The sequence below is a fragment of the Penicillium subrubescens genome, assembly GCF_028828155.1.
Source record: "Penicillium subrubescens strain IBT 31985 chromosome Unknown utg000010l_segment0_segment0, whole genome shotgun sequence".
Classification (NCBI taxonomy): domain Eukaryota; kingdom Fungi; phylum Ascomycota; class Eurotiomycetes; order Eurotiales; family Aspergillaceae; genus Penicillium; species Penicillium subrubescens.
The window spans coordinates 2,603,562-2,629,888 of NW_026643160.1; the positions used below are offsets into that span (position 1 = coordinate 2,603,562).

The 26,327-nt window shown below is 48.8% G+C and overlaps 11 protein-coding genes across 11 annotated transcripts; 5 read left to right on the forward strand and 6 right to left on the reverse strand.

The window, feature by feature from the left end:
- Window positions 1-318: 318 nt before the first annotated feature.
- On the reverse strand, window positions 319-1,947 carry N7473_012116 (uncharacterized protein; the record flags this gene model as incomplete). Its single annotated transcript, XM_057158055.1, has 2 exons — window positions 319-958; window positions 1,070-1,947. The coding sequence occupies 2 exons, from the start codon at window positions 1,945-1,947 to the stop codon at window positions 319-321; spliced, it is 1,518 nt and encodes a 505-aa protein (XP_057003905.1).
- A 1,241-nt stretch (window positions 1,948-3,188) lies between these two features.
- On the forward strand, window positions 3,189-4,838 carry N7473_012117 (Protein kinase domain-containing protein; the record flags this gene model as incomplete). The annotated part of the gene is made up of 4 exons (XM_057158056.1): window positions 3,189-3,567; window positions 3,631-4,154; window positions 4,227-4,745; window positions 4,818-4,838. 4 exons carry the CDS (start codon window positions 3,189-3,191, stop codon window positions 4,836-4,838), a joined length of 1,443 nt encoding a protein of 480 aa, XP_057003906.1.
- Window positions 4,839-5,219: 381 nt separating this feature from the next.
- On the reverse strand, window positions 5,220-6,156 carry N7473_012118 (ESCRT-III subunit protein DID4; the record flags this gene model as incomplete). Its single annotated transcript, XM_057158057.1, has 5 exons — window positions 5,220-5,360; window positions 5,421-5,681; window positions 5,744-5,804; window positions 5,878-6,092; window positions 6,151-6,156. 5 exons carry the CDS (start codon window positions 6,154-6,156, stop codon window positions 5,220-5,222), a joined length of 684 nt encoding a protein of 227 aa, XP_057003907.1.
- Window positions 6,157-6,427: 271 nt separating this feature from the next.
- Window positions 6,428-9,402, forward strand: N7473_012119 (mitofusin; the record flags this gene model as incomplete). Its single annotated transcript, XM_057158058.1, has 4 exons — window positions 6,428-6,740; window positions 6,819-6,867; window positions 6,932-8,985; window positions 9,041-9,402. 4 exons carry the CDS (start codon window positions 6,428-6,430, stop codon window positions 9,400-9,402), a joined length of 2,778 nt encoding a protein of 925 aa, XP_057003908.1.
- Window positions 9,403-10,406: 1,004 nt separating this feature from the next.
- On the forward strand, window positions 10,407-12,158 carry N7473_012120 (uncharacterized protein; the record flags this gene model as incomplete). The annotated part of the gene is made up of 1 exon (XM_057158059.1): window positions 10,407-12,158. One exon carries the CDS (start codon window positions 10,407-10,409, stop codon window positions 12,156-12,158), a length of 1,752 nt encoding a protein of 583 aa, XP_057003909.1.
- Window positions 12,159-12,276: 118 nt separating this feature from the next.
- N7473_012121 (uncharacterized protein) lies at window positions 12,277-13,144 on the reverse strand (the record flags this gene model as incomplete). Its single annotated transcript, XM_057158060.1, has 5 exons — window positions 12,277-12,438; window positions 12,502-12,565; window positions 12,623-12,740; window positions 12,797-12,986; window positions 13,058-13,144. The coding sequence occupies 5 exons, from the start codon at window positions 13,142-13,144 to the stop codon at window positions 12,277-12,279; spliced, it is 621 nt and encodes a 206-aa protein (XP_057003910.1).
- Window positions 13,145-13,582: 438 nt separating this feature from the next.
- On the reverse strand, window positions 13,583-14,018 carry N7473_012122 (uncharacterized protein; the record flags this gene model as incomplete). The annotated part of the gene is made up of 3 exons (XM_057158061.1): window positions 13,583-13,660; window positions 13,714-13,824; window positions 13,896-14,018. 3 exons carry the CDS (start codon window positions 14,016-14,018, stop codon window positions 13,583-13,585), a joined length of 312 nt encoding a protein of 103 aa, XP_057003911.1.
- Window positions 14,019-15,371: 1,353 nt separating this feature from the next.
- N7473_012123 (uncharacterized protein) lies at window positions 15,372-15,695 on the reverse strand (the record flags this gene model as incomplete). The annotated part of the gene is made up of 1 exon (XM_057158062.1): window positions 15,372-15,695. One exon carries the CDS (start codon window positions 15,693-15,695, stop codon window positions 15,372-15,374), a length of 324 nt encoding a protein of 107 aa, XP_057003912.1.
- A 1,559-nt stretch (window positions 15,696-17,254) lies between these two features.
- N7473_012124 (uncharacterized protein) lies at window positions 17,255-19,952 on the reverse strand (the record flags this gene model as incomplete). Its single annotated transcript, XM_057158063.1, has 5 exons — window positions 17,255-18,712; window positions 18,771-19,402; window positions 19,460-19,736; window positions 19,803-19,864; window positions 19,931-19,952. The coding sequence occupies 5 exons, from the start codon at window positions 19,950-19,952 to the stop codon at window positions 17,255-17,257; spliced, it is 2,451 nt and encodes an 816-aa protein (XP_057003913.1).
- An 847-nt stretch (window positions 19,953-20,799) lies between these two features.
- N7473_012125 (DEAD/DEAH box helicase) lies at window positions 20,800-23,380 on the forward strand (the record flags this gene model as incomplete). Its single annotated transcript, XM_057158064.1, has 4 exons — window positions 20,800-21,420; window positions 21,441-21,902; window positions 21,964-22,382; window positions 22,433-23,380. 4 exons carry the CDS (start codon window positions 20,800-20,802, stop codon window positions 23,226-23,228), a joined length of 2,298 nt encoding a protein of 765 aa, XP_057003914.1. The 3' UTR covers window positions 23,229-23,380.
- Window positions 23,381-23,683: 303 nt separating this feature from the next.
- N7473_012126 (mRNA decapping enhancer EDC3) lies at window positions 23,684-25,987 on the forward strand (the record flags this gene model as incomplete). Its single annotated transcript, XM_057158065.1, has 3 exons — window positions 23,684-23,798; window positions 23,889-25,682; window positions 25,740-25,987. 3 exons carry the CDS (start codon window positions 23,684-23,686, stop codon window positions 25,985-25,987), a joined length of 2,157 nt encoding a protein of 718 aa, XP_057003915.1.
- Between the last annotated feature and the right edge of the window lie 340 nt (window positions 25,988-26,327).

Sequence of the window (26,327 nt, forward strand, 5' to 3'; positions counted from 1 at the left end):
ATTGGAATTTTCTAGATAGTAAGTAAGGCCTTTACTTGGCTTGGAGCAAAGCAAAGATCAATCATATTCGTAACGAAAAACAAGGAAAATGCCGAATGCAAGAAAGAATGAGGCAACACAATCTCGAGGTAGCTGCTCCAGCTCATATTCCAATACCCAAGACCAACAAACGCATCTTTTGTTTGTTTAGCCAGATCATGGTTGATTACAGCTGTCATATACTTGCTTGCTGGAAACAGCGAACATGAAAACAAGATAACAATAACAAAAGAAAAAGAAAGTCAAGTGTCCAATAATTCCAAAATCATGTCAATAGTGTTAGTCTGAAGCGTCCATACGACCTTTCTGGTTATAGTCATAACCGTAGTGGTGCACAGGAGGAGGATTCCAATAAAGCTGGTTCCTCTCCAGTTGCTGCTGCTGTGAACATTGAATAGTCTGTTGTAAAAGTCTTCTCTGGCATTCAAAAGCCCGTTCCCACCGCTCAACCCTAGCTTCACACTCAAGCAGACGACGGCGAAGCTCGTTGTCATCAATCCGTTGAATACGATACCACATCATATCTGAAGGCGCATTCGGGGCAGCCTTAGTGAGACCTCGAGCCCGTCGGACAGGCATGACATTGTGAGGGCCATTCTTAGGGGTAAGGATATCCATAGGGTGATATCGAGGCTTGTCCCTTCGGCCAAAGTGTCTTCCCATAGACTTCCGTCGGTATTGAGACCCATGACTGATTGGGCCATGCTTATTGGGACTGCTAGATCTGTTACAAGGAAGGATTGGGTTATAACGGGACTCTTCACAGTCGCATTCCATGTGGTCTGCCTCAGCCTCTTCAGTAGATGAACTGTCATCTGACTGAGATGATTCATCAGTCGTAGACTCAGAATCTTCATCATCACTGGTCTCTGATGAAGAGCCCGCCCCATCAGGAACATTGTTGACCTGGTCTCTATCACTAGGAGCAAGAAAGAGTTAGACCATTTGTACAAACTTCGCTGATAGTGAAATGGGGTTCTCGTTTGTAAGAAAACAGAGAAAGGTCTGATTCTTGAACGGGATGGCTTACTTATCAGTCAACGTTTGTCCATTGCTTGGTCTAAACTGCTGCTCACTAGGGGCAGGCGTCGGGTGACCTAATTCGAGTTGAGTAAACGGGCCCGTCACGGACACCGGACGAGGCTGTGGGCCCTGTACGACCTCCGCAGGTGCATTTCCCGGATTTGAGTTTTGAGCTACATTCTTGGAGATCCACATGGCTGTTGGCACTGCTGGGCGAATTGGCGCAGTCGCCATCGCAGGATTCATAGGCTTGACGGGTGGCACATCGTTATCATTCTGTCGATGAGCCAGGTCAACCAGGTCTCCCATAGGAGTTCTAGGATAACGCCTAGTATTCAGAGGCCTCTTCATCAAAATAATGTCCATAGAGACAGTTTCATAATCGGCACGAAGAGCGTTGCGAGCCTTGGAGGCCCTGTCACGCTCCTTGGCATAGACACAGCTCCATTCCACCGAGGGATCCAGTTTCTTTTGCTCGTGAATTAACTGGTTGACATGATCTCGCCGGATGGGAGACAAATTCTGATATTGCTGGGCTGCAGAGACTTTATTGGCTTTTTTCTGGACCATCTTGTAGAGCTCGCTTTGACTGAGATGCATTCGTGTGCGCTCCACTCGGTTCCATGTTGCCTTTTGTCCTGGAATTGGGTCTGCCTTGAAGAATTGATAACCCTCGTAATTGATGAGATTGGCAGGCAATTCGGGGATTTGACCCAAGTTGACGAGTACACACTGGTCTTGCAAATATCCAGAGTCTTTGCGTTGAGGATTGCATGGTTTCTGCACAGGTGGGTTTATAGCTTGCGGTTGCGGTTGTGGTGGGGAAATGGCCTGTTTCTCTTGTACGTCACTTGGATTCTGGTTTTCCAAGTTGAAAGTCGTCATGGTTCTAATAGAAGAGAAGATGCGACAGAGATGCACATAAATTGTCCAGAGTTCAGGAGACTGAAACTGTTACTGTAGTTGAAAGCAGAAATAGACAAAGGTGTAAAGGTGTTTTATACTAGTCATGACTGCGATGTGAAATAGAAGCACAACCCGGGTCCAGCAGGCTTCGTTTTCAACGGATCAAATAGTCACCTAATAGGTTCATTGGCTAGGTACCAGTGGAGTGTCAGTTGGATCTCAGCCTCATGCACAATCGGGGCGCGGTAACTGAACTACGTACCCTCCAACATTCAACCCGCTCAACCCTGCGTAACCCACTTCAAAGGTGGGGTCCGAAATTTTCCCTTGCTTCTACTTTATTTTTTCTAATTCTTCTAAAAGTGCACATGCACCCTCGAGGTCTCTGCCATTATCGCCTGATTTTTTCCAAGGCTGACAGACAGGCAGTGCGGGAGTACAATTTCCAACAACTCTGTCATACTTTGATTTTCTGTAGCAAGCTGAACCATTCTAGATTGGCCGGCTAGGATGCGGCCAATTTGTTTGTCTAAATAGAAAGTGAGCACAGGGGAGCACATTCTTAACTGTAAAGTTATATAACAAAACTAACCTAACTCTGGGCAGGGTACTCCAACGGCCCGGAGAGCATAAGTCATGGACGCGGCTCAAAATCAATAAGCATGACCTAGAAATGCGCCATCACCGAGGAATCTGATTGGTATAAAGTTCTGCGGACAAACTTTCCGGATGAAAGCCGATACTGTAGCTCGCAGAATGGTCGTATTGGAGTGAACTGTCATTGTTCATGTACATGTGCCCAGGGTGCTGAGGCTCTTCTTCTAGGTGGGGCTGCGTCACCCGGAGTAACCACCTGGGAGGGTACTATTAATTTCACATCAGGGTCAAAGCAAGCCCCCAGATATCAATCCTTCAATGTTTGAGATCTCTTCGTTCTTTCATCTCTTTCTAAAACAAGAAATCCATGATGGCATCTTTGTACTCCTCATCTTTCAACCACAGCATTCATTCTTGCCCGAAATAGTGTACAATAGCATTCATGAAGAATTTCCTTTCACATATCAATTCCTTTGTTCATCACAAGAATATTATGAGCCATTTCCTATATAAGATGTGAACTTGGTATTCTCTTCAGTAGAACAATTCATGTTTCTGGAGTCAAAACTTAACCATCTAAACCATCTCATTCCGCAGATTTTGATTCCGATCAGCTTTTCACCATGAATTGGAACTGGAATATGAGATACTGGACCCCCGAGTACTGGAAAGGTGCCTTTTGCTTCACAGCCCGAGATCTTGTGAACCCTCAGAGTGAGCTAGCTCAAAGATATCCCCATCTCTATCAGGTGTTTCGACATCGTCTGGAGTCTGCTTATGCTGCTCGGGACAATAGACCGGTCTCGTTGTGCTCTCATACAAGGCTCCCTCATGGCTATAAGGGTTTTCGGAGTGACACTGACAGTTTCCAGAAGAAGAATGAATTGTTTGGTTTCTGCGACTCTTCCGAACGAGGCAAGAATGCCGCACGCAATCGCATGAATAACATGTGTAGCGAGATTACCGATCAAATGGATGTGTATGGCACGGCTGGCCAAGGAAGTAAGGTGGAACCCCTGCGCCCCTTTTGCTTCATGTTTATGTTTTTTACTGACAAAATCTTAGGTTTCGGTTCTGTATTTCTTGCCCGCGAGCGAAGCGACAGCAACAACCAGAATAACCCCGAAAATCTCAAACACTATGCCGTCAAAGTCCAGCAGCACAATACCTTGCTTGGTGCTGAGAATACAGGCCATCGGGGTCCTCCCAATGGACCAGTACCAGACAACCGAAAGTCCCTTCGATATGTTCCCGAAGAGGCGTTGATCATGCTGTTTCTTACAGACAGTGACAGATTTCCCACCCTGGACGCAGTCTATACTCATGACCGCTACCAAGCCATCGTCATGTCTCCCTGTATCGACTACAACACTGAACGACAACCGTCACCACCGAAGGATCACTCCCGTCGATTCCCCGCGCTTACAGCGAGATACTTGCTAACCAAGGATCATAAACCTTTGCTTAACCCGACTGAGGGAGGCAAAGTTGCAACACAGCTTTTCCAGGCTATGAGACAGTTGGCTGATATGAATGCCTGGCATAATGACATCTCAGTCAACAACATCCTGGTGGATGAGAATTTGAATGTAACTTGGAATTACCCTTGAAAACCTCTATTCATTTGATTTAAATGCTAACTTATTTTCTCTCATATCTAGGCTCAAATGATCGACCTCGGAGACTTTGGTTTCGCCTTGGAAGAGCGAGACTTTTTCGAGCGCCACTACATGTACGTCCCTTTCCAGGAGTATCAATTATCCCCCGAGTTGGCACAGTATATTTCCAACCAGGTGGGTAGCGCTGTTAATTTCGAGGTCCCTCATGATGCCCGCCAGGAGAGCATGTGGAAATTTGCTACTATGATCTACGGCATCCTCCACGGCTTCTGGCCCTGGAATGAGGCCCCGAAAGATGGAGGTCGTCATCCAGATTTGCTGAATCATCGAGTATACACCGATCCCCGGCACCTTCTGGATCGGCGTCATCGTATTCTCAATGCTCCTTTGCCCATTGATGAGAATCTGCCTCAAGACTGTAAGGATGTGCTACAAGCTTTGTTCAGTAAGAATCCAGAGGATCGACCCACACTCGCTGAGTTGGAGGGTTATCCTTGGTTTTCGCAATGGGCACGAGAGACTCAATACTTTGAGCGGCCATTCTCGAGAGATTTCCAGAAAGTTTGTTCGAGGCGAAAAAGGTACTGACCAATCTTGGATCACTGATGTCTGATGGCTGGCTGGCTGGCCTAGGTAGCTGTTCAGCTCAAGTAAACATTTACCTATTTCGGCCCCTCTGGGGCTGTAAATCATATGCACATTTCAAAAAGGCCTAGTGACGAATCAATGCATTACTTTTAGTATTTTGAATGTTGGCCAATCAAAAGGTATTCCAAATCCTCTAAACAGGTAAGATGTAAAACCGGGCTACAAGATTGAGGGCGCTTTACAAACCCTTCGCCCCCGGGCGCCTAAAAGGAACATTCAACGGTAAGGTAGGCAGCAATAATCATGTCTTACAGATTAAAATAGAACGCTAACAACAACAAAAGGAATCGTCAGATAAACAGAGCCTCATGCAAAGTAGTAGTCCCTTTGCTGAATACGGTTAGTGCACATGCACCCCGATACGAAGGGACCGATCAGCGAACGTCGTCATCGTCGGAGGCTGTCCAGACGCGCTTGAAGGTCATCATCACCAGCATCGCCAGGCCCACCGCCGCCGCCGATAGCCTGCGCAACCCGAGTACTGCCGGCTGATTCCTTCTGGATCTCGCCCGACGGAGTCTCACCCAGCTGTTTTGTAGAACGGTTAGCAGTTGGCACGCGATCAAGGTCACAAGTCATGGAACGAACCAGTTGAGTCAAGTCGACACCAATCTCGTCGAGGACTTCCTTGACAATATCTTCGCCTTCTGCCTCGTCATCCTCCATACCGGTCGCCTCATCGATCGCATCATCCATCATCTCCTGTCGTTCGTCCATGATTTCGTTCTCGCGCTCGAATTCCATCGTAATGCGTTGCAGGGCCGGGAGGTTCATTTGCCGATTCATACTGCCTAACAGCATCGTTGCGCCCTTCATCGACTGCATCATTTGCTCATTGCTTCGAACAGTCTATATTGTAACAACGGTAAGCATCTCGAGAATGTCATTTCACGGGGCGAGTTCTTTCGTACCTGGATGCGCAGCGAGATGGCCTGTAATTGTGTGCGCATTTGGTAGAATTTCTGAATATACCTGATGGCGCAGAGAAAGTCAGTCAATTTAGTCCGCGAAAATCGAAGCAAATGGGTGACTTTAGTCCACAGACCTTCTCGTCCGAACCAAGTCCTTAGCCTGGATCTTGCAAGCCCCAAGCTGGCCATTCTTGGCACTCTTCTTGATATCCTGCACCAGTTTCTTCTCTTGGTTCTCCAGCTTTGTGCGCTCTCGGTCTAGTTCGCGCTGTGTTCGATCGAGGGCCCGTTGATGCTTGCGCAGACGCTCCGCTGGCGTCATGCGCTTGCCAAATGCCCATTCAACAATCTGAGACTCGAATCAGTAATGGATTAATGCATGGCATTGTAAATAAAAAAAGGCTCACATTCATGGTGGGTGTGAGTAGAGGAGAGAATGTCTGGAGAGAGCAGTCGAGGCCGTGCCTATTGACCAGACAGGCAGTGACATCAAGCGGGACAGCGGCACCGATCAGGAAAGATAACGGTAACTTACTGCCGTCTTACAAAGTTACCGCCCAGTCACATGGCCAACCCTAAACCTGTTTAGGCTTTAGTCCCTGGCCTGCACGTCACCTTCCATGCAAAACTGCCCACCAACATACAACTTTTGTCGATGGACATGCAACTCACATTTCGCCCGTCATGAGTCAGGAATACTCCCCAGGCGAAGGCTCCTCGAGGGCTAGCTCGTCTCGGTTCGCAGGCGAGGATGAAGAACGCAGTCCTTTTTCGCCCCAACCCCCACCGGCTTACATGACTGTCGGCAGCGGTTCGACCTCGGCGAGTGCCACAGCGCTAATGACGTCCCTGAATAATGATTCCGGGTACGGCGGTAGCATTGCCGGTGACAGTGCTGCCGATATCGATGGAAGCGCAGCTTGGCGCGCTGGACTGTTGGAGGACCGACCGACTCCAGTTCACACCCCGACGCGCGCCGGCGAATGGAATCCTGCAGGTGAGTGGACTCGACTGGATTGTTACAACATTTCGTGGGAATAGCCTGGGCTGACGCGAAGCCTTTTCCTTGATATAGCCGAACATGAGAAACAAATCGTCGCAAACCATGTCCACCAACTGTTGTAGTATGTCGAAGCTTTTTTTCTGCCCTCCTACACGCTGGTATGCTAACATATCTTACTCTTTTAGCAACTCGAATCGGACTAAACTTGGTCGCGCAATCTCTCGGACGATCGAAACATTGAAGGAGCTCCAGGATATGAATCGCCAATGGCCTGCCCACTATCCATCCGTGCAGAATGCTCCTCAGTCACCTTCGGATCGGCCGCACCTTTCGCACACATATTCAGAATTCGGACAGGAGGGTAGCAGTCCGAACACTCCGCCTCGGCCGGAACTTAGACGCGCAGCAACCATGACCGGAGGAGACGACTTGGGAGAATCTAGCGTGGCTGCTGAACGCCGTCTGCCCGTCGGACCTCGATTGATGACCCCTCAGATCGCCCAGGAATTCTCAATCTTGAAGCTGGATCTGAAGTTGGGCGCGCTGTCTCAGGCCGAACTTGTACACTCTTTGGAAAAGGCTTCGATTGCCTCGTTGCTTGATGGAAAGATCAGTCAAAGCATTAAGCACCTTCTTTCCCTACGAGACCGGATTGAAGACACATCAAGCAAGGTGCTGGTTACTGGAGATTTGAACGCCGGCAAATCGACATTCTGTAATGCCCTTTTGCGACGAAAGGTCTTGCCAGAGGACCAGCAGCCCTGCACCAGCATTTTCTGCGAAGTTCTCGATGCTCGCGAGAATGGCGGGATTGAGGAAGTGCACGCTGTGCATAAGGACACGCAGTACAACCGCAATGACGAGAGCACATACGATGTCTTCCCTCTTGTGGAACTCGAAAATATCGTCATTGACAATTCCAAGTACATGCAGTGCAAGGTCTACGTGAAGGATGTACGATCTATCGACGAATCTTTGCTGAACAACGGTGTTGTGGACATTGCTTTGATTGACGCTCCGGGCTTGAACTCTGACTCGCTCAAGACAACGGCTGTTTTCGCTCGACAGGAAGAGATCGATGTCGTTGTTTTCGTGGTGTCCGCTGCTAACCACTTCACTCTTTCGGCAAAGGAGTTCATTCTCAATGCCGCTCACGAGAAGGCCTACATTTTCATGGTGGTAAACGGCTTCGATCAGATTCGCGACAAACAACGGTGCGAGCGCATGATTCTTGATCAAGTAGGCAAACTCAGCCCTCGCACGTACAAGGAGGCCGCTGAGTTGGTCCACTTTGTGTCCAGTAATGCGATCCCTGTTACCCCACCAGGGTCTATCTCCGGCTCGGGCAATGGTGGTGGCGGTGGTGGCGGTGATCCCCACGATGATGACAACGACAATGACTCGAAAAATAAGGGAAAGGGCAAGGAGAAGGAGAAGATTCAAGACTTCGAGAACCTTGAAGGTGCCCTCCGCCGCTTCGTCCTTGAGAAGAGGTCACGGTCGAAGCTTGCCCCCGCTCGCACCTATCTGCTTAACCTTCTGGCCGATCTCAACTCCTTAGCTACTGTGAACCGTGACGTTGCTCAGTCTGAACTTAAGCGCGTTACGGATGAGCTGGCAGAGCTTGAACCTGCTTATGAGAATGGCAAGAAGCAGAAGGCCGAATTGGCCGAGGATGTCAACAAAGCCATTGATGATTCCTGCGACGATGTCTACAACCACACGCGAACAACTTTGACCAATACTATTGCCCGAGTTTCTGACGCTGACCTCGGAGTCGACTATCCCGGCATCTTTTCGGCATTCCAGTATGCAGAGGATTTGAAGCACGCTATGCTAGATCAAATCTCATTGGCCGTCAATGGCTGTGAGGATTACGCTCGTGAAAAGACCGTTCAGGGAGTTGGTTTCATTCAGAACATCGGTCTGTTGCATGTTGGCGAGGACAAGTTCTCTCCACTTAACTTCCGGGCCGATCTGATGTTCCGTCGTGGCCGCCGTCATACGTTGGCTCGACAGGTTGATACCGAGGTGGAACTCTGGGACTTCTTTGACGTTGCCGGTCTTTGGGAGCGCCAAGAGAAGATGGCCGGAACTGGCGTTGCAATGACTGCAGTCACAGTTCTTGGTAGCAGAGCTTTGGGTGGCTTCAGCTGGATGGACAGCGCATTGAGCGCCGCTAAGGTCCTTGGCCCGAACAACTTGCGCCGACTGTTCTTCCCTGGTGTTCTAGCTGCTGGTAAGTTTTACTATTTTCATCTTTGTAACTTTCACGATTGCTAACCATTGAACAGCTGTCCTGGCTACTGCATACGTCCTGTCTACTATCCCGACAACCTTGCCTCCCCGTCTATCCAAGAAGATTGCAGCAACACTTTCCGAGATGGATTACGTTCACTCCAATGCCAATCGCATCTCGACTGAGGTTCGACGCATCCTTCGCCTGCCTGCCAACAACCTGCAAACATGCCTGGCTCAGGACATCGAGGACCTCGGTCGACGCAAGCTGGAAGTCGGAAAGGTCAAGCAAGAAAGCGAGGTTGCCACCAAGTACTTTGCCAATCTCTTCCGCGAGAGTGGAGAAAACCGCCGCTCCGTGGAAGGCCTCGATCTGGACGGCCCCTTACCCGGCGCCATGGGTGCCTTTGACCCATAAGTGCTGACCATGTACCAACAGCCACGACTGTCTTTACTCTTTTTATTTTCCCTTTCCACAGCACCATCACTATTATCCCCGACCATGTACATTCCCGGACCCTTACATTTTTTTTCCTTCTTCCAATATCCCTCCTCCTGAGTATGGTTTCTTTTTCCGAGGGCATCACAACTGTGCCCCCAAAAAGGCGCAGTTTAGCCACGGTCCCACCCGTTTTTGTGGCGTGTTCTGGCGTGCATCGGAGGTCGTTCTAAAATTTTAGCCCATGATTCCCACCTGAATTCGACATTGTGATCTTGATTCTATACTTGAATTATCTGCCCTTGACTAGCTATTAGATTGTTTTCCGTTCGGCTAGAATGGGCTCTGAAATAAGAAAGCAATCTCCACCCTATCAACTCTCTCCACAAAATCAAGACGAGCATCTCAAGCGGTATCTTGAAGACTTGGGAGTAACGACGAACTATTGGTGGAATTCAATTAAAGTTTATGCAATGGAATCCTGGGGATCCGCGCACTGGCCTGTTCGTACAATTTCCAGTCTGTCTCAGCCTGCATCGTTCAAGACATCCAATTGAAGATCTTCATTTTCTACAATGGACACTCTACTGCACCCCACCCGCCCACTTTGCCCGATGAATCCCCGCAGAAATCAACCGCAGATACGGGGTGGCATATCGCCCCGGGATTTCGGGTAAATGTCTCCTCGACATTGACGTACCTAGGATTTGAGCGTGGTTTTTCAGGGTCCAACGCCAATCAAGCTGATATGTCCCCGGCAGGAATGTTTCTGACTTTCCAGAAAACAACAATGTTCTGCCTGATGTCAATTTATGAGACCTATGAATTAGGCTAATTACGACTTCTGCTGACCAGAAGAATGGGTATCTCCATTTAGGTTGTTCTCTTACCCCACGAGCCGTGACTATAATAGAAATCCGTTTATGCTCCCTATTTTGGTGTCGCGAATTCGCCAATGACACTTTTTTTTTAGCAAATCCAAGATGAATCTTCTACTTCTTTTAGCAGGCCTAGTGCTTCAAATAGCCACCAAGCAAGCCTACGCTCTCAACACGACCTATAACAACCCCATTCTTCCTGGGTGGCATTCCGATCCAAGCTGCACGTTTGTATCAGAATGGAACAACACCTTCTTCTGTACCACGTCTTCGTTTCTGGCCTTTCCGGGGTGTCCCGTGTTCGCAAGCACAGACCTGGTTCACTGGGATCTAATCAGCAATGCCCTCAGTCGGCCAGCACAGCTTCCACAGATCCAAACCTCGACCAATGCCCAGACGCTGGGTATTTTTGCTTCCACGCTGCGCTTCCGTGATGGAACTTTCTACTTGATCACCGCGTGGTTAGATACAGACAACGATGGCGTTCAGATAGTTCTCTTCACGACCACGAATCCATACGATGAGAATTCATGGACGAACGCCTTCCAGATCCAGAATCCTTTGAGCGCTATCGATCCGGATATCTTCTGGGATGACGATGGCAACGTCATCATGGCATATTCCGGTTCTCCCATCAAAGCATCCTACATTGACCTGGCCACTGGTAACGCGGGTGAACCGTTTGATCTGTGGAATGGAACTGGCTACAACTATCAAGAGGGTCCTCACCTATACAAGAAGGATGGGTATTATTATCTTCTCATTGCCGAGGGAGGCACGGAACTACACCATTCCTCTACGATTGCGCGCTCAAAGAGTATCAAAGGTCCTTGGGAAAGCTCGCCGCACAATCCCTTAGCCTCAGCCAGATATACGGATCGCTACTTCCAGACCGTCGGCCATTCAGACCTTTTCCAAGACGCTGCAGGCAATTGGTGGGGAGTTGCACTGGCGACTCGAGCAGGACCCGTGCTATATAATGAGACTATCTACCCTATGGGTCGAGAGTCGGTGCTATATCCAGTGAGTTGGCCGAAGGGAGATTGGCCAGTGGCTGATCCAGTCATGGGTGAAATGAGTGGTCCTCTACCACCAAAATCTTCTAAAAAATCATCCGTACCCACATTCATGGGAGAACCAGATATCGTGGACTTTGTGCCGGGCTCCTCAATTCCCAAGCACTGGGTCTTTTGGAGGGCACCAGCTAAGCCGGAATCATTCACAATCTCTCCTCCGGGTCATCCCAATACCCTCCGTCTGACAGCATCCAAAGCCAATCTCACTGGAGACGCATCTTTCAAGGCTCTAGATGGCTTGACTCTCCTGGCCCGCCGCCAGACAAACACCCTCTTCGAGTTCTCCGTGGATGTGCATCCGGGTTTCTACAAAACTCAAGGAGACGAGATCGGCGTAACAGCCTTCCTACATCAAGATCACCATATCGACCTAGGAATCGTTTTCATGGGAGGATCTCCACACTCCAAAGGAACCTTGAGCTTCCGCTGCCGAGCCACTGACTCGGATGCTACCAATTTCACCGTCCCATCTCCGGTAGTGACGCCCGTTCCCTCGTCGTGGTTATCAGAGACCATTCGTTTGTATATCCGGGCTGAGAATAGTACTCACTATCAATTATCGGCCGCACCGGCTGCTTGGCCTCATGACTCAAGGCTTTTGGCAACATTTACTGGGGCACTCATTAGTGGACCTGATGTTTTCACTGGCAATCTACTCGGTGTTTATGCTACCACTAACGGTGGGAATCAGACTATGCAAGGGTATGTCAGTAGATGGAGGTATACCCCTGTTGCTCAGCAGATTGACTACGATGATTTTGTACGGAGCCGGGGGCTCTGAAGAATTACATTCTATAGCCACAGCTATCTTCTTCTATGAAGCCAATTTATTATCAGGGATAGCGCTTGACACAATCAAATGTGTTGGTCTATTCTAACTTGAATCTAATATTAGTAGTTTACCATTCCTGAACCTCGCCAGTGTATAGAACGACCTTGCCACCGTACTGTTCCTTGGTTCCCTCAGTGATCACACGTACCATACCATCGGTGGACTTCTCAATAGTAATTGGTGCCGATTCAATCCCCCAGTTCTTTGCGGCAGAGTTCCCCATCTCGGTCTGAACTCAGCCAGGATCCAGGACGAAAGTATTGAGCCACTCATCTTCGGCGTTGATCCGAACCCCATACCAGGGAAGTATTGATTTAGAGGCGCCATATGAGGCACTAGGAACAGGCGGCTGGCGTCTAGAAAGAAGTTTAATATCGATGCGTAGATCTTTTAATCTAGGTATCCAAGCTTACCCCAAGGTTCCAGCTCCAGATCCCATAAAGGCATAAACGGGCTTGATTGTCGACTTTTGAATCAGATCGCGCGTGGCCTGGTAGAGCGACATAACACTCAACACGTTTACCTCGATTGCTCGAGGATATCAGCCCACTTAACATCCTTGACGAACGGATAATTGTTGGCGATACCCGCATTGGCGACAACGTAGTCGAGGTGATCAACGCCTTGGTCGATAGCCTCCTTGACGGCGTCGAAGGCAGATTGCTCGATGCTGGCATCATACTTGACCACGAAAATACGGCTGCCTTCGCCGGTGGGGAGCTTGGCGAGTTCCTGGGCGGTTAGGTGTGCGGGATCACGAACAGCAGCGACGACAATCTACGGGCGCCGCCCTAAATTAGCATGTAGCTCGTGCGGATTGAAGTCGCAATTCAGAAAGAGGAACCCACGTAGTCCGGCTTTGCGACAAAGCCCTTCACGAGCCCAATGCCCAACCCACGGTTAGCGCCGGTCACAAAAGCAACAGTTGGAGCCATGATAGATGATAAAGACGTGCAAAATTCAGGAGAGCAGAAAGATGAAGGAGGGTCCGTGTCGGATCAATACGAGCTGATGTATGCGGATGTCTTCGCACAACAAGAATAATAGCCAGAATCGGCTGGTGCAGATGTTTTTATGTCGGAAAAAAAACTATCATTGATTAGCAATCCAGGTATCTTGATGGGTTATTGTTGGTTACAAATACATCAAATACATCAAATATGTTCCAAGTTGGTGATGCGTGATGCCGGAAACAAAGTACGAGGCTACTAGCCCGGTCAACTCGGAGGAGCCGAGAGACGGCGGGCGATGGGCCGATGGTTTGGGCCGGCAAGACCAGGTAGATTGCCTTTGCACCCGTTCCTACTCTAAAAGCCTCTATATATGGATATATCAGGCTTAGTGATACATAAAAGTTAAACTCTTCTAGCTCCCTAGCCAGCATTGATTTTCTTCCCATCGTGTTGCTCGATCTTCAATGTGCTAACATCGATATTATTCAGGGTTCGCGCCTACACTATTATAAGCCAACCAAAGAAAGGCAAAATGGTTCTGGAAGACTTACGTTGATGGCCACAACGCCCGCATATTCTCCCTCGTCGGCTCGAGCATAAACACTAGTCCCACAGTTAGGACAGAAGCCGTGGGGGTATTGCATGGTTCCAAAGCGGTACTCCTAAACTTAGCTATTAGCGGCTATAAGAGTTGGATGATAGGACAAGGTGACCGGGGAGACATGATTCAGACCTTGATAGCATCATCGCTATTACGGAACGTAAGATCTTCACTTTTGGTATAAACAAGGATATAGCCGTTAATGCTACAAATGGAGCCTGTATAGAAGATAATCTTAGTCCTCATCGGCTTCATATTGTGTTACATCCATCTTCTTATCTCCCAAAGATTGAGTCTGTACAGTTACATGTTTTAAGAGTCTGCTCCTCTATAGGCGAAGATAGTTGCGCCGTAAAAGTGACTTGTCCGCAGTGGCAGCTACCATCATACGAAATCAAGCTCGATGGGGTCTTCGACATAGTGTATGTAAATTCACACCAACTGCCTGAAGAGTAGGTGAATGACGGAGATAGGTGCTGTTAGGATTATTGTGGGATTATAGGTCCGTTTATGTAGAGTTGCGACGTCGCACTTCAGATATCCGTACCACTGTCTAGTTGACACGTGGAGAACGCAGGCTTTGAAGTACCCGAAGCAATTCTCTTAGTAAGGCTCTGTAACTGACAGATAACTTAATTAGGTGCTCATCAGAAGGTAAGCACTAACGCAAGAGGCGGCTGCCAAGAGTTGGTCTGTGGTGAACTTCATTTTCAACCTGAAGCTTTTTAGGCGGCTTTGGTTTTGCGTGTGAATCAAGCACATTTGAGACCGAACTATTTTGCAACGCGACATCCCAGCCTACTGCTTATGCGTAGTTAATCAAATAATATGTACACGTTGAAGGAGTCCTACTCCAATATTATCATGCTTACATGGCATGCTCAATGACCCAGAAGCTCTACAATATTTACCTTTCACTTCTAATTTGTTTTCAAGGGCTTTGTACTATGTATAGAGTCTGGAAAAGCTTTGCTCCGCGGAGCTTGCAAATTTATCAAAACATTTCTTCCGCTCACTATTTCACATTGTAGTAATACATACCTGCCTGATGTCTACGAGCATTCCCAGTTGGGAGGGCGATCCATCGACCGATCCTAACTGTATTGTATCCTCAGACTCGGTTTTCAAGTTGTAAGGCTTTCAGAATTCGTTCTTTATCTTTATAAGTATCATTCCTATAGAATGGATACTCTTCTAGCAATGATGTTTTCAGTTTGGTATCCTAGCCTGCTTCGTGGAGTTTCTTAGGTAGCACATAATTTCTGAGACTGAGCATCAGTTTCAGTGAGTCATTATTTTGCTGCCTAACCAAGCTTCAGGGACCACTTGGACTGGTCGAGGAGCATTCTCATAAGTCTACCACTTATTGTCTGAGCCCATTTAATAGTCCAACTATAATTCTTGAATTTCTTTCTGTAGAAACGAGCGACTCGCACTATCGGTGTGACTAGTGCTATATACAAAAGAGCATTCAAGATTTGCTTGGCCCGATTTGATTCATACCCTGACTCCTATCACAACTCTCCCTGCATAAATACCATCTGCCTAATATCTTGCTCAGCCACCATGTCCAAGACTGCTTCCTAGAAAAATGATTCCAACAGCCATTTAGTCGAAGCAAATGACAGACTTCACCCATCCAATTTGCGAGTTAGTGCATCCCCAAGTCTGCCCAGTCTTGTGTCCAACGTTCTGTGACTTGCCTCCACAATTCTCTTCTGAGAAAAGGGTGCAATATGTCTTGCTATCCTTCCCAGTGCTGATACCCCAAGCAGCAGCACCGCTTCCCACGTTGGTGCAGCTGTTTTTGATATTGGTACCGAAGGACTGATATGCGTCACAGCCGCAGCCGTAGCAGGTGTAGGCGTAGAAGGACTCCGCATTCGCCATGGCCACGGAATTAAGAAGAACGATGGTAGAGAGGAACTTCATTTTGATCTCGATGTTGCTGGGAATATAAGTTCGCTGAACTGAATGGGATTCAGAAGGCGATAGCTTACTCTCGGGTAGGTTCGATACTGTAGAAAATTGTCTGAAAGCTCAGTGTTTTTTGATGTCGATAATCAAGACTCAGACTCGGGGGAAATGAACAGCCTTTTATAGACTGACAGGACAGTCAAATGTCTGATGGTTCATTATAAAGATCCCCAAAGGGGAGACAGTCCCCTTTGTTACAGGTTTAGGAGACATTCCCGAAGGGGTACACTAACTACAATCTCAAGTAACTTTTGGACGCAGCATAGAATCCCGCCACCCATTTCAATTCTAACGATTTGACTGTATACTATTCGTCGTCATTAGCTTACATGACTTTCTTCTATCTTATCCAGTTCTACATACAGAGGGTGCCAAGAGTCTGTAGACACTCTAAATCCCCTACCTAAATTTTTTTCTACCATTTTGATCGATTCTATCAACCACACACTAATACATTAGCTAATCATTAATAAAACTAATTAAAAAATTAATATTTAGTGTACTATCCCTTTGCTTTCTTCACCGCAGCGATCCTCCGCGGTAAAGATAGGATAAAACTATCAATTTTAGCCATCGATCGAATCCTATACAATCTCCAGAGCTTTAAGAAGTCCTTCTAATCCATCTTTGATCAACTTTCTCGGGCAGCTAATTAAGGATATAACTCGAATAATTTCTGTTTTAGCAGATTCTACACGTTTTCGATAGGGTTTAGATCAAGCGAATATAGCAGCTAATTTATAACCTATACACTATAAATTTTTAAGCTACGCTTTCGGGATATCTACTACATAAATAAATTATTTATTTTATTAATATAATATGCTGGCTTTTTAATACGGTAGAAGGCCCTCTTCGAGTGCTTAGATATAAGAATTTGCTATATGACCGTTTCTAAGTAAGTTTTCATCACGAGCTATAATAACGAGCTTTGGTTGGCTATTGAGCTAGATTAAACCCTGTACTGTCTATCGGATATCTTTGCCGTGATTTATAATGCTTATAAGACCCTTGCGATATCGCTCGTTTTTACTTCATACTTCTTTAGGAATATCCTCTTCTTGCTAATCTATTTTCGAATATTTAATTTCTTCAGAACGTGGCGAATTATAAATTTTAGTTTTTAATATTTTTTAACTAGATTTAGAGATAAGTTGGAAAGAGGATGGGTGGGGCCGGTGGGGGTCTTCAGCAGAAAGTGTCCACAGACTTTTGGCACCATATTTACTCCGTAGTACCGCTTGTTTACGATCCGTACTGATCTCGGGAATACAGAGTTTCATCAAGATCCTTCGGTTAACAGAAGACTCTACTACGTGTTTGACTTGTCGGGGTGTTTACCGTTTTAGGAAATAGGTATGTCACGTAGCCAATAGCTCGACCGATCCATAAATTCCAAACCACACACTATCTGTAAGCAAACTCCTCCGTAAATGAAACATAGCGCAAGGACGCCTTTCCAATGCAATGCCCGATTTCGATTGTATTATAATGCAAGCCTTGGTTTTCTCATATCACTCCCCATCGGGTTTTGGAACCTGTTTCCGAGTCCTCCTCCCATGTCCCCAACCAATATCCTCTAATTCCCGAACCTCACCGAGAAGCACATCAGAATCGGCCTTCTTAGGATTTCCGGCTAACTTGCCGGCATTGCGCAGGAACTCGGCCCGCATAGCCGTAGCGTCGGGGTCTTCGTAGTCCAGCTGCGTCATTTGAGGCTCCTGGTTCTCTTCGTCTTCGTTGTCAATCTGCCCGGGTAGTCGGTCTGTCAAGAAGTCAAATTTGGCGCCGCTGAACATGGATGATAGACTTTGATCGTTGCGGCTGTTTGTGCGGGAGAATGAATTTTCTCGTGTGAGCTCTGCGCTTTCTAGTGCAGAGCCCAGACCGTCGTCGTTGAGGGTATCGATGGAGCTAGCCCGCGACGGAGCACGATTGAGCTCAGTCGCTCGGTTTGATGAGTGTGAAGGTGCACGACCGAGAAGTGGTTTGCGTTTCCGAGGTTGTGGGTAGCTGCTGTCGTCGGTGGTCATACTTTCCGATTGCCGTCGTGATTTGGCAGCTTGAGCCTGTTGAAGAAGGCCCTTCAATGCAGAGTCTAGGGCGGACGGAGCAGCTGGTTTGGGTGCTTCATCAGCAGGTGATGCATTGGTGTTCCTGTCTGGTGATGGAGAGCGAGATTCGGCTACACTTGCTTGTGGTACGTCGGCAGGCTCTTCGTCGGTGAAGCCATCACCAACTATAGGCAATGTTCGGGACTTGTCACTTTTCTCCAATACCACGGTTTTTGACTGTCGCCCCGTGGCGGGTCCTTTGGATGTTTTGGACAGCCCCTCTCGAGCCTTCCCAGTCGGCGGGTGCATCGCCTTCCCACTGACAGAGGTTTCGCTCGGCTTCTCTCTGCTGTCATTTTTTTGTGAGACGGGTCTCCGAACAATGTATGGATCAAAGGGCTTCTTCTGGCCCGTCTGCACGGATATCCAGAACCAGTCGGCTGATACAGCGGGGACTCCCCATTCACTTGTATGTCGAAGCTTGTCATGGCTTGCCGTTTGGGGGTCATTACAGATAAGAACAGAGGCTTTGGAGGTTAAATATTCGTCATATGACGCCCCCATCAAATCAACAAGCTTAGAGAGATGTAGAAGATCGATGCGCGCAAAGCCAGTAGAGCATATCCGCATTCCTGAAAATCCTGGGATGGGGAACTTTGGAAACGGTGTGCTTGCAACGTGGGATTCCGGTGGGACCAAGGCTCGGGCATCTAGACACCTTTCCAACCACATATCTGTGACAACCTCGCATTCGAATGCCATATCATCTGTCGACGGAACTTCCGACCTGGGAGTCTTATACGGCACCATAACAAACAGTCCTTGCCCTGTCTTTGGTATGCTAGGGCTGGAGAATTCGGTCAAGGAATCGACACAATGGGCTGCATTGAATTCGAGATGGTGTCGGAGAACGCCTTTCTTAGGGGAAATTAGTATGGTTCACGGGAAGTTTGAAGTTTGGAGGACTAGAGCTTGCCTGCTTGGAAGTAAAGCCATGGATATAAAAGTAGCACCCTTCAAGAAATCCTTTCGGTACTTTGGCCAAGACTTCAGGTAGTGGACGATGGTCTATGGTCTCACTGAACGATGTATCGCTAACGAATGATTTGGCTGCTTGGATGAAAGGTTTGGGCCTTTCGGTGACAGGGCCCTCCGAACGAGCATTTCTTGATTCGGCCACTTCATTTGCAAAGCCGGCGCCAATAATATCTCCCCAGATGTTTTCATTTTGGCCGATGAGTTTGGTGCTTGCTGTTCTGCGAAGCTTTTTCCTTGGTCGTGGATTTGATGAGCTATCACTGGCGGCGGGCCTGGCTCTCCCAAGCTGTAATTTCGCATTCATTGGTATCGTTCGATCCCATGCTCCCAGACCTTGCTCTTCCAATGGTAGTCTTGGGTGATATTTGTCCTCGTCTAGAATCATCCCGCGCTCAATGCAATCGTGGAACCATTTAACCGTGACAACCTTGATATTCCATTGCGTGGCAAACTTATATTTTTCGCCCTCTGTACTGCGAGAAACGAGATGAGTGACGCTTTTGGTCAGATCTTTCCGGAATTCGGCACCATTCTCCACTGTCATGTCATGCATCTGGGTTCGAAAGGCCACTGGGCACATATGTCAGTCCAGTCGGTACAGTCATGCCTTGCCTTGAGCCAACTCACTATCTGAAAATCCCGTGATACATATCGTGAGACCGAAGAACGTAGGGAGCTCGTATTGTTTCACCAATGCCTGAATGTCTGTGTCCCCGCCCTGCATCCACGATTGCCGTACGGCTTCGATCCATTCCGGTCTCAAGACGGTCACGTCGTTCCGTTCGCGGGCAACAAATTTGTATTTTGGAGAGTCAGTCGCCCCGACGAGAAGGTGTGTTACGTCTGCGGTGAGGTCGGGTCGTTCAATTGCGCCCATCTCTTTCGCGACATTGCTAAGTTGGGTCTGTAGTTGATGGTAGACGCGTCAGTCTGGCACCCTATGAGGTCTCCAATCTTGGGGTATTCGTACTCTCTGCTCCAGAGGGACTGAGGTGAAGCAAATGACCGCGCCCATGAGCGGGTGCTCCTTGTCTATAGACTAGGATATTAGCATGACGCTCGCGGCAAAGGTAGCAGCAGGTGCTTCGCTCCACTCACCCGAGGCCTCGGTCTCAACCATCCTTCATGGTCGGCCGTTTCACCATATGTCTCCCACTGAAATTGCAGGCAAAATACGCTTTTGTCGGTCAAAGCGAAGGTAATTGAGATCCGAAGGCCAGTCCGATCCCGCGCGTCGCGATAATCTAAAGTCACGTGTGGCCACCCTCGGCCATTGTGGGGCCGCAATGGAGGAAGTATAAAAAGCATGGCGAGAATGAGCCAATACGTGCTTCTAAATTGTCAATCATTGTTGCTCGACTACGGTTTCATGATCTGGTTGGAGGAAATCTTGCATCATTTGTGCTTTTTGATTTTATGTTTCTGGGGTTCGAAATATGTTCAACGTCAGACATATCCTACATCAACACGGTTGGCGCAGCAGATATATTTACTTGCAATATGCCTTACTTTCAACGAATTTTGCGCATACCAACTGCTGTAGGCACCATTCTACAATTAAGCTATGTCAAACCTATATGGAGGTATAGCCCGGTGTCATGAGCTCAGAATAAACTTCTAATCATAATTTTCATGGAAGGTCTCAAGTGAATATGTTGGACAGGGACTGGGCGTGTTGACTGTGTTTGTATGTACCTATCTCTGGCTAGTGGATTCCAGATATCTAACTACGCGTGATAGATAGAAAGACCAACCCGTAATGATGCCAATCAATGATCCTAGTTATTGGGTAGATGGCCTGCTGCCTCGAAGGATGATGATTATAGCCTTTTGGGAAGTGTATGCCTCAGGCACAAAATAGGCGCGTGTCTCTGATTCACGCGTAACAAAGAAACTCATCTGAACGCCGCAAATTGGCTTTCAGCGTCAATCTTCTTCCCCACCTTGCCTCAGGTTTATTGTTGTTTATGCACGCTGCCAGGGCCAGTCCTCGCGGCACAGGAATCACTCGACTGATCTCATTGAATTGTTCCTCGAGACCGCCGAATCCTTCCACCTATTCATCCGCACCACCACGGCCAATCCACGAGGAAATCGCCATGTTTAAGAAAGCTGTTAAAGATCATCCTGGAGGGACATCTAAGCCTCTTCAGTCCAATTTTCTCCGTGCAAACACTGTTGTCTCCTCCAAACCCGCTCAGCCACAGTCCGTCGGTGTTAAACGAAAAATCGACTTGACCAATGGCGGGGAATCCACGCTGGGCTCCCTCCACAGCGCGGTCTACTTCGATGAGAATGATTTTGATGATGATCTCGATCTCGACATTGATGAACCCATTGCGCTGAATATACCGAGTGCGACAAGTACCACCTATGCGCCAAAGCCCGATCCCGTCACCTATCCGACCATCGACCTCACATCACCAGATGTTCGCGATCGGCAGTCCGTTCCGGCGAGTAAACCACAATCAGACATCGCATATCCTGATCTGCCACCTGCGTCCCAAGAACAAGCTGCGCCTCCGAGCAGCATCCAGTATCCATGGTCTTCATCTCCCCCTCCCACTTTCAGCCGCCTCCCAAGCCACGTACTCTTCCGTGGTTGAAGGAGGCTAAGGAGGAGCCCTTCCAAGAGAAAAGGAGCAATCTCGTCACGCCGAAACGAACCAAACCCGCAGAACCTTGGAATAAAAGCGCGAGTGCCATCAAGGAGGAACAAAAGGAGCTGAGACGGGAATACAGGAAAAGTCAAAAAGCCGACGGAGCACCGAAGCAGAAGGATAATGCCAAGTTGGCCAAGGTCTTCCTCAGTGATGAACAACTGCACGTTGTGGAAGCTGTTGTCGATCATGGAAAGAGTATCTTCTTTACCGGCTCAGCAGGTACCGGAAAGTCCGTTCTCATGAGAGAGATCATCAAAAAGCTGCGGGATAAATTCAAGCGGGAACCAGATCGAGTTGCAGTGACGGCGTCAACAGGTCTGGCAGCCTGTAACATTGAAGGTGTCACGCTCCATAGTTTTGCCGGTATTGGGCTGGGCAAAGAGGCTGTACCTGAATTGGTCAAGAAGGTATGTACTCCGGTCCGGCAGACGAGGATGCGCGAAGGCTGACATGTGGTTCTGTGTTTAGATTAAAAAGAACCAGAAAGCGCGGAATCGTTGGCTCCGTACCAAGGTCCTGATTATTGATGAAGTATCAATGGTTGATGGAGATTTGTTTGACAAACTTGAGGAAATTGCTCGACGAATTCGGAATAACGGCCGCGCATTTGGAGGTATTCAGCTCGTTGTCACTGGCGACTTTTTCCAACTACCCCCTGTACCAGAAGGCCATGGTCGTGAAGCGAGATTTGCCTTCGCAGCAGCTACTTGGAACACTACGATCCAGCATACCATTCTCTTGACGCATGTCTTCCGACAGAAAGATCCGGAGTTTGCCTCTATGCTGAATGAAATGCGATTGGGCAAGATCAGTCCTAAGACAATCGATGCGTTCCGGAAGCTCTCTCGGCCTCTTGATTTCCACGATGCTCTCGAGGCGACCGAATTGTATGCCTTTTCTCTCTGCCAGTTATCTTGACGTTACTAACCTACGCTAGGTTTCCCACTCGTGCTGAGGTTGAGAATGCAAATTCGCAACGAATGAATCGACTCTCTGGTGAGGTGATGACGTTCCACGCAGTCGACTCAGGAACGATCCAAGATCCACAGCACCGTGAAAAGCTACTATCCAACTGCATGGCGCCAATGGCCATCCATCTCAAGAAAGGTGCCCAGGTTATGCTTATCAAGAACATGGAAGATACTCTGGTCAACGGCTCTATCGGACGTGTTGTAGCCTTCATGGACGAGACAACCTTCGACTGCTACAAGGATAATGAAGGCATTTTCGTTGATGGGGGCAATGACAACGAGGAGGATGCGGCTCTACGTGCTCGCAAGAAGCTTAAGCCACTGGCTCACAAGGAAGGTGGAGTTACAGTGACACGAAAATGGCCTCTGGTTAGCTTTATGCAGCCTGACGGGACAGAGAGACATCTACTTTGTCAACCAGAAGCCTGGAAGATTGAACTTCCCAATGGTGAAGTCCAAGCTCAGCGCCAGCAGGTGCCTTTGATTTTGGCATGGGCATTGTCCATCCACAAGGCTCAAGGCCAGACTCTTCATCGGGTGAAGGTTGATCTGGGCCGAGTCTTTGAGAAGGGGCAGGCCTACGTGGCACTGAGTCGTGCTACCTCCCAGGCCGGTCTGCAAGTTTTGCGGTTTGAGCCGCGTAAGGTTATGGTACATCCCAAGGTGACAGAGTTCTACTCCAACTTGGTGTCCATCACCCAGGTCATTCAATCCAAGAAGAAAAAGTCAACTGGTGGGGATGACTTTGAGGAGGAGTTCTAATGTGATCTAGGCGGGATGGAACCATGCAGGAGGCGCTAATCTGTCTGTAATGTTTTCTTTGGAGCCGTGGTACTCATATATTATTCAAAACATAGAGATATCCCATGATCATGATCTACTCTCAGTCAAAAACAACAATTTTTATAATTTGATTTTGTTTCCTCTCCTCGTAAGCCGGTACGCGCTAGTATAAAATCGCGACGCGTCCTAGATTGTTTGATCTCGAAGTAGTAACGCGCTACTTCCTCCCCGCCCCCCACTCCGTTATCGATAAGTAACACACGTGACTTTAGATAGGCATCGGCCATTGGATCAAGTTGGCCGAGCTTCGTAGCTTTCGTCTCATCTCTGGACACAAATAATTTCTCTTTGTCAACTCCGTCTCGTTCCCCAAAAAATTCTTGCAAATGAACTAGTCTCCTCGATCAATCACCGACTCTCGGCTCTCGCGCAACATGGCATCCGAGTTCATCGGATACAACGTCCTTGTGACGCTGCGACTGCCGCCAGGTGGGAAGCTTCAAGGGCAGGTCGCCAATGTGATTGGGCATACTTTGCTGCTGAAAAATGGTGCGATACTGAATTTTCACGTAATGCTATTTGCGTGACGCTATTCGCGTAACGACGACTGAAGTAAGTTCTGACCCTCTTCTCGCGCAGTCACTCTCCTGTGGAACGGTCAGCATCATGCCCAATTTTCGATTGATGCCTCCGCCATCACCGACTTGTCTCTGGAATCGACCAAAGCAGCACCGCCGCAGCACCAGGATCCATCGCAATCACTTCAACTGGCTGCACTTGCCCGAGCTGGACCCCCTCCTCCGCAGCACCAGAATGGATCACAGGAATTTCAACGACTGGAAGCACTTGCCCGAGCTACAGCCCCTCCTCCGCAGAGCCAGAAAGCATCACAGGAACTTCAGGAACTTCGACTGGCTGCACTTGTCCGAGCTGCAGCCACTCCTCCGCAGCCCTTCGCAGACCCCGCTATCCTGAGCTTCTCCAAGCCCCCTTCCCAGCTCCCCGCACAGCCCGCGCAACCCGCACAAACCCACTTTGCAGGGTCAAATATTGCGCAAGCTCCAGTCTCTGTCAGCGCATCCTTGACTGAGCCATTTAGCAATCTAGAGCTGAACACGGGAGTTGCGCGAGGTGGAGGTCATGGAATCTCTCACCCAAATGAGCCTCAGGTTGCACAGAGCCTGACGACCCCCACCAAGCAGACACCGAAGCGAAACCGTCGTGGAAATGAGGATGGGTTCATCAAACATGGTGCTGCGGCAAGCACTAACCCAAAGAGCAAAGGCTGGCGCCAGACTGCGTTTGTTGAACCTGCTTCCTCAGCCAACCACGGGTCGCCTGAACATGGAGTGCAGCCAGGCGCAAAGCTTCGCAAGAAGAAGCCACGCCGTGGGTACGCTGAAGACCCCAGTGGATGGGCCACGGAGGATGCAACCGATATTCAAGAGCTGGGCGAATTTGATTTCCAGAGCAACCTTTCCAAGTTCGACAAGCGCAGTGTCTTCGAACAGATCCGCAATGATGACAACACGGCCTTCGAGGCTCGCCTTGTCAGCTTCAATCGCCGGCAGAAGCCCGGCACGAACGGTGGAAAGAACCTCCACTGGACGGAGAACGTGCTTGATAGCGCTCCAAACAGCGACACTGGTGATGATGTCGAAGGTATTAGTGATGCCAGACTCAGCAGTGAGAACATCTCCGGGCGCATCCAAACCTCTCGCAAGAGCAGCACGATCATGGCTCAGCCCATGGTGCCTCAAATCAGTGCGATTGGTCGCAGCCAGCTCATCACCTCTCGCGACGCGAGCCCTCGACCCAGCCGATCTTCTGGGTCGCCTATGGTTGGAATCAACCCAGCTGGTGCATCTCTGCGACTGACAACTACCAACCGCAGCTGCCCCACTGTGAGTCCGCTGCAGACTCTCGAGGTTGAGCAGATCGCCGTGGCAGAATTCGGCTTATCAGAGGATATCCTTACCGAAAATGCTGGACGAGGAATCGCTGAAGCTGCAGTTTCCCTGCTCTCTAATGACGCAGCAGCTCCCACCATCCTGATCATCACTGGTAACCACCGCACCGGCGCAAGAGCAATCTCCGCTGCTCGCCACCTCCGAAGCCGCGGACACCGTGTCACTGTCTGTCTTCTCGGTCCGGAACACGAGGAGGAGTTGCTTGAGAACTGCCGTAAGCAGCTGGATATTTTCCGGAAGATTGGCGGACGCGTGCTCAGGTGGGAGGACCTTTCGGCGCGTCTCGCTACTGCCGACCTGGCTCCTGACTTGGTTATCGATGCCCTGTTCGGAATGCACCTTGCCTTCGACGACCTGCGGACTGATGACCAAGGTGTTGCATTTGAGATGATTGCTTGGGTGAACCGTAGCAATATCGAAATCCTCTCCGTCGATGTTCCCTCGGGAATGTCGGCTTCCAGCGGTATGTTTCATTCTAATGACTGCTTCTTGCTTCTCAACTCAACTAACAACTACGCAGGCGAGGCGACCGTTGCCGATAGCGGTCGACTGTGTGTCAAAAGCTCCTCTGTAGTATGCCTTGGGGCCCCGAAGACCGGAGTTCTCAATGCCCTCCTCTCCGGAGAAGGAGCGGCCTGGAACCTTACCGTGGCCGATATTGGCATTCCGCAGATTGTGTGGCGCAAGTACGGCACTCGTCGCCGCCACGGTATCGACTTCGGAAACCGGTGGGTGGTCCCGCTACGCCTGCAGACGCTGGCTGCATAAGCATTTCGATGGATCTAACTTCATCTGCCTTGATCTCGGAACAAAATCTCTCATTGTCCAGGCGTTATTCTTATGGTCAGGAAGGATGGCTCTATTAGCGTCTCTTCTGAATCTATCTTCACGGGCACTTTGTACATGTATGATTAGCGACTGCACACTTTCAACATCAATCAATCTATGTATTATTATTACTCCGTTCCATTGTATTTCCGCTCTTCAGTAGTGATAATTTATGCAATTTTAACCCGTCTGATGAACCAGTGTATTTACAGTAGGCACACCACAGAGTTGATAACAATACCCATTGCCGGATTTTTATGCAACCTCTACATTTTCCTAA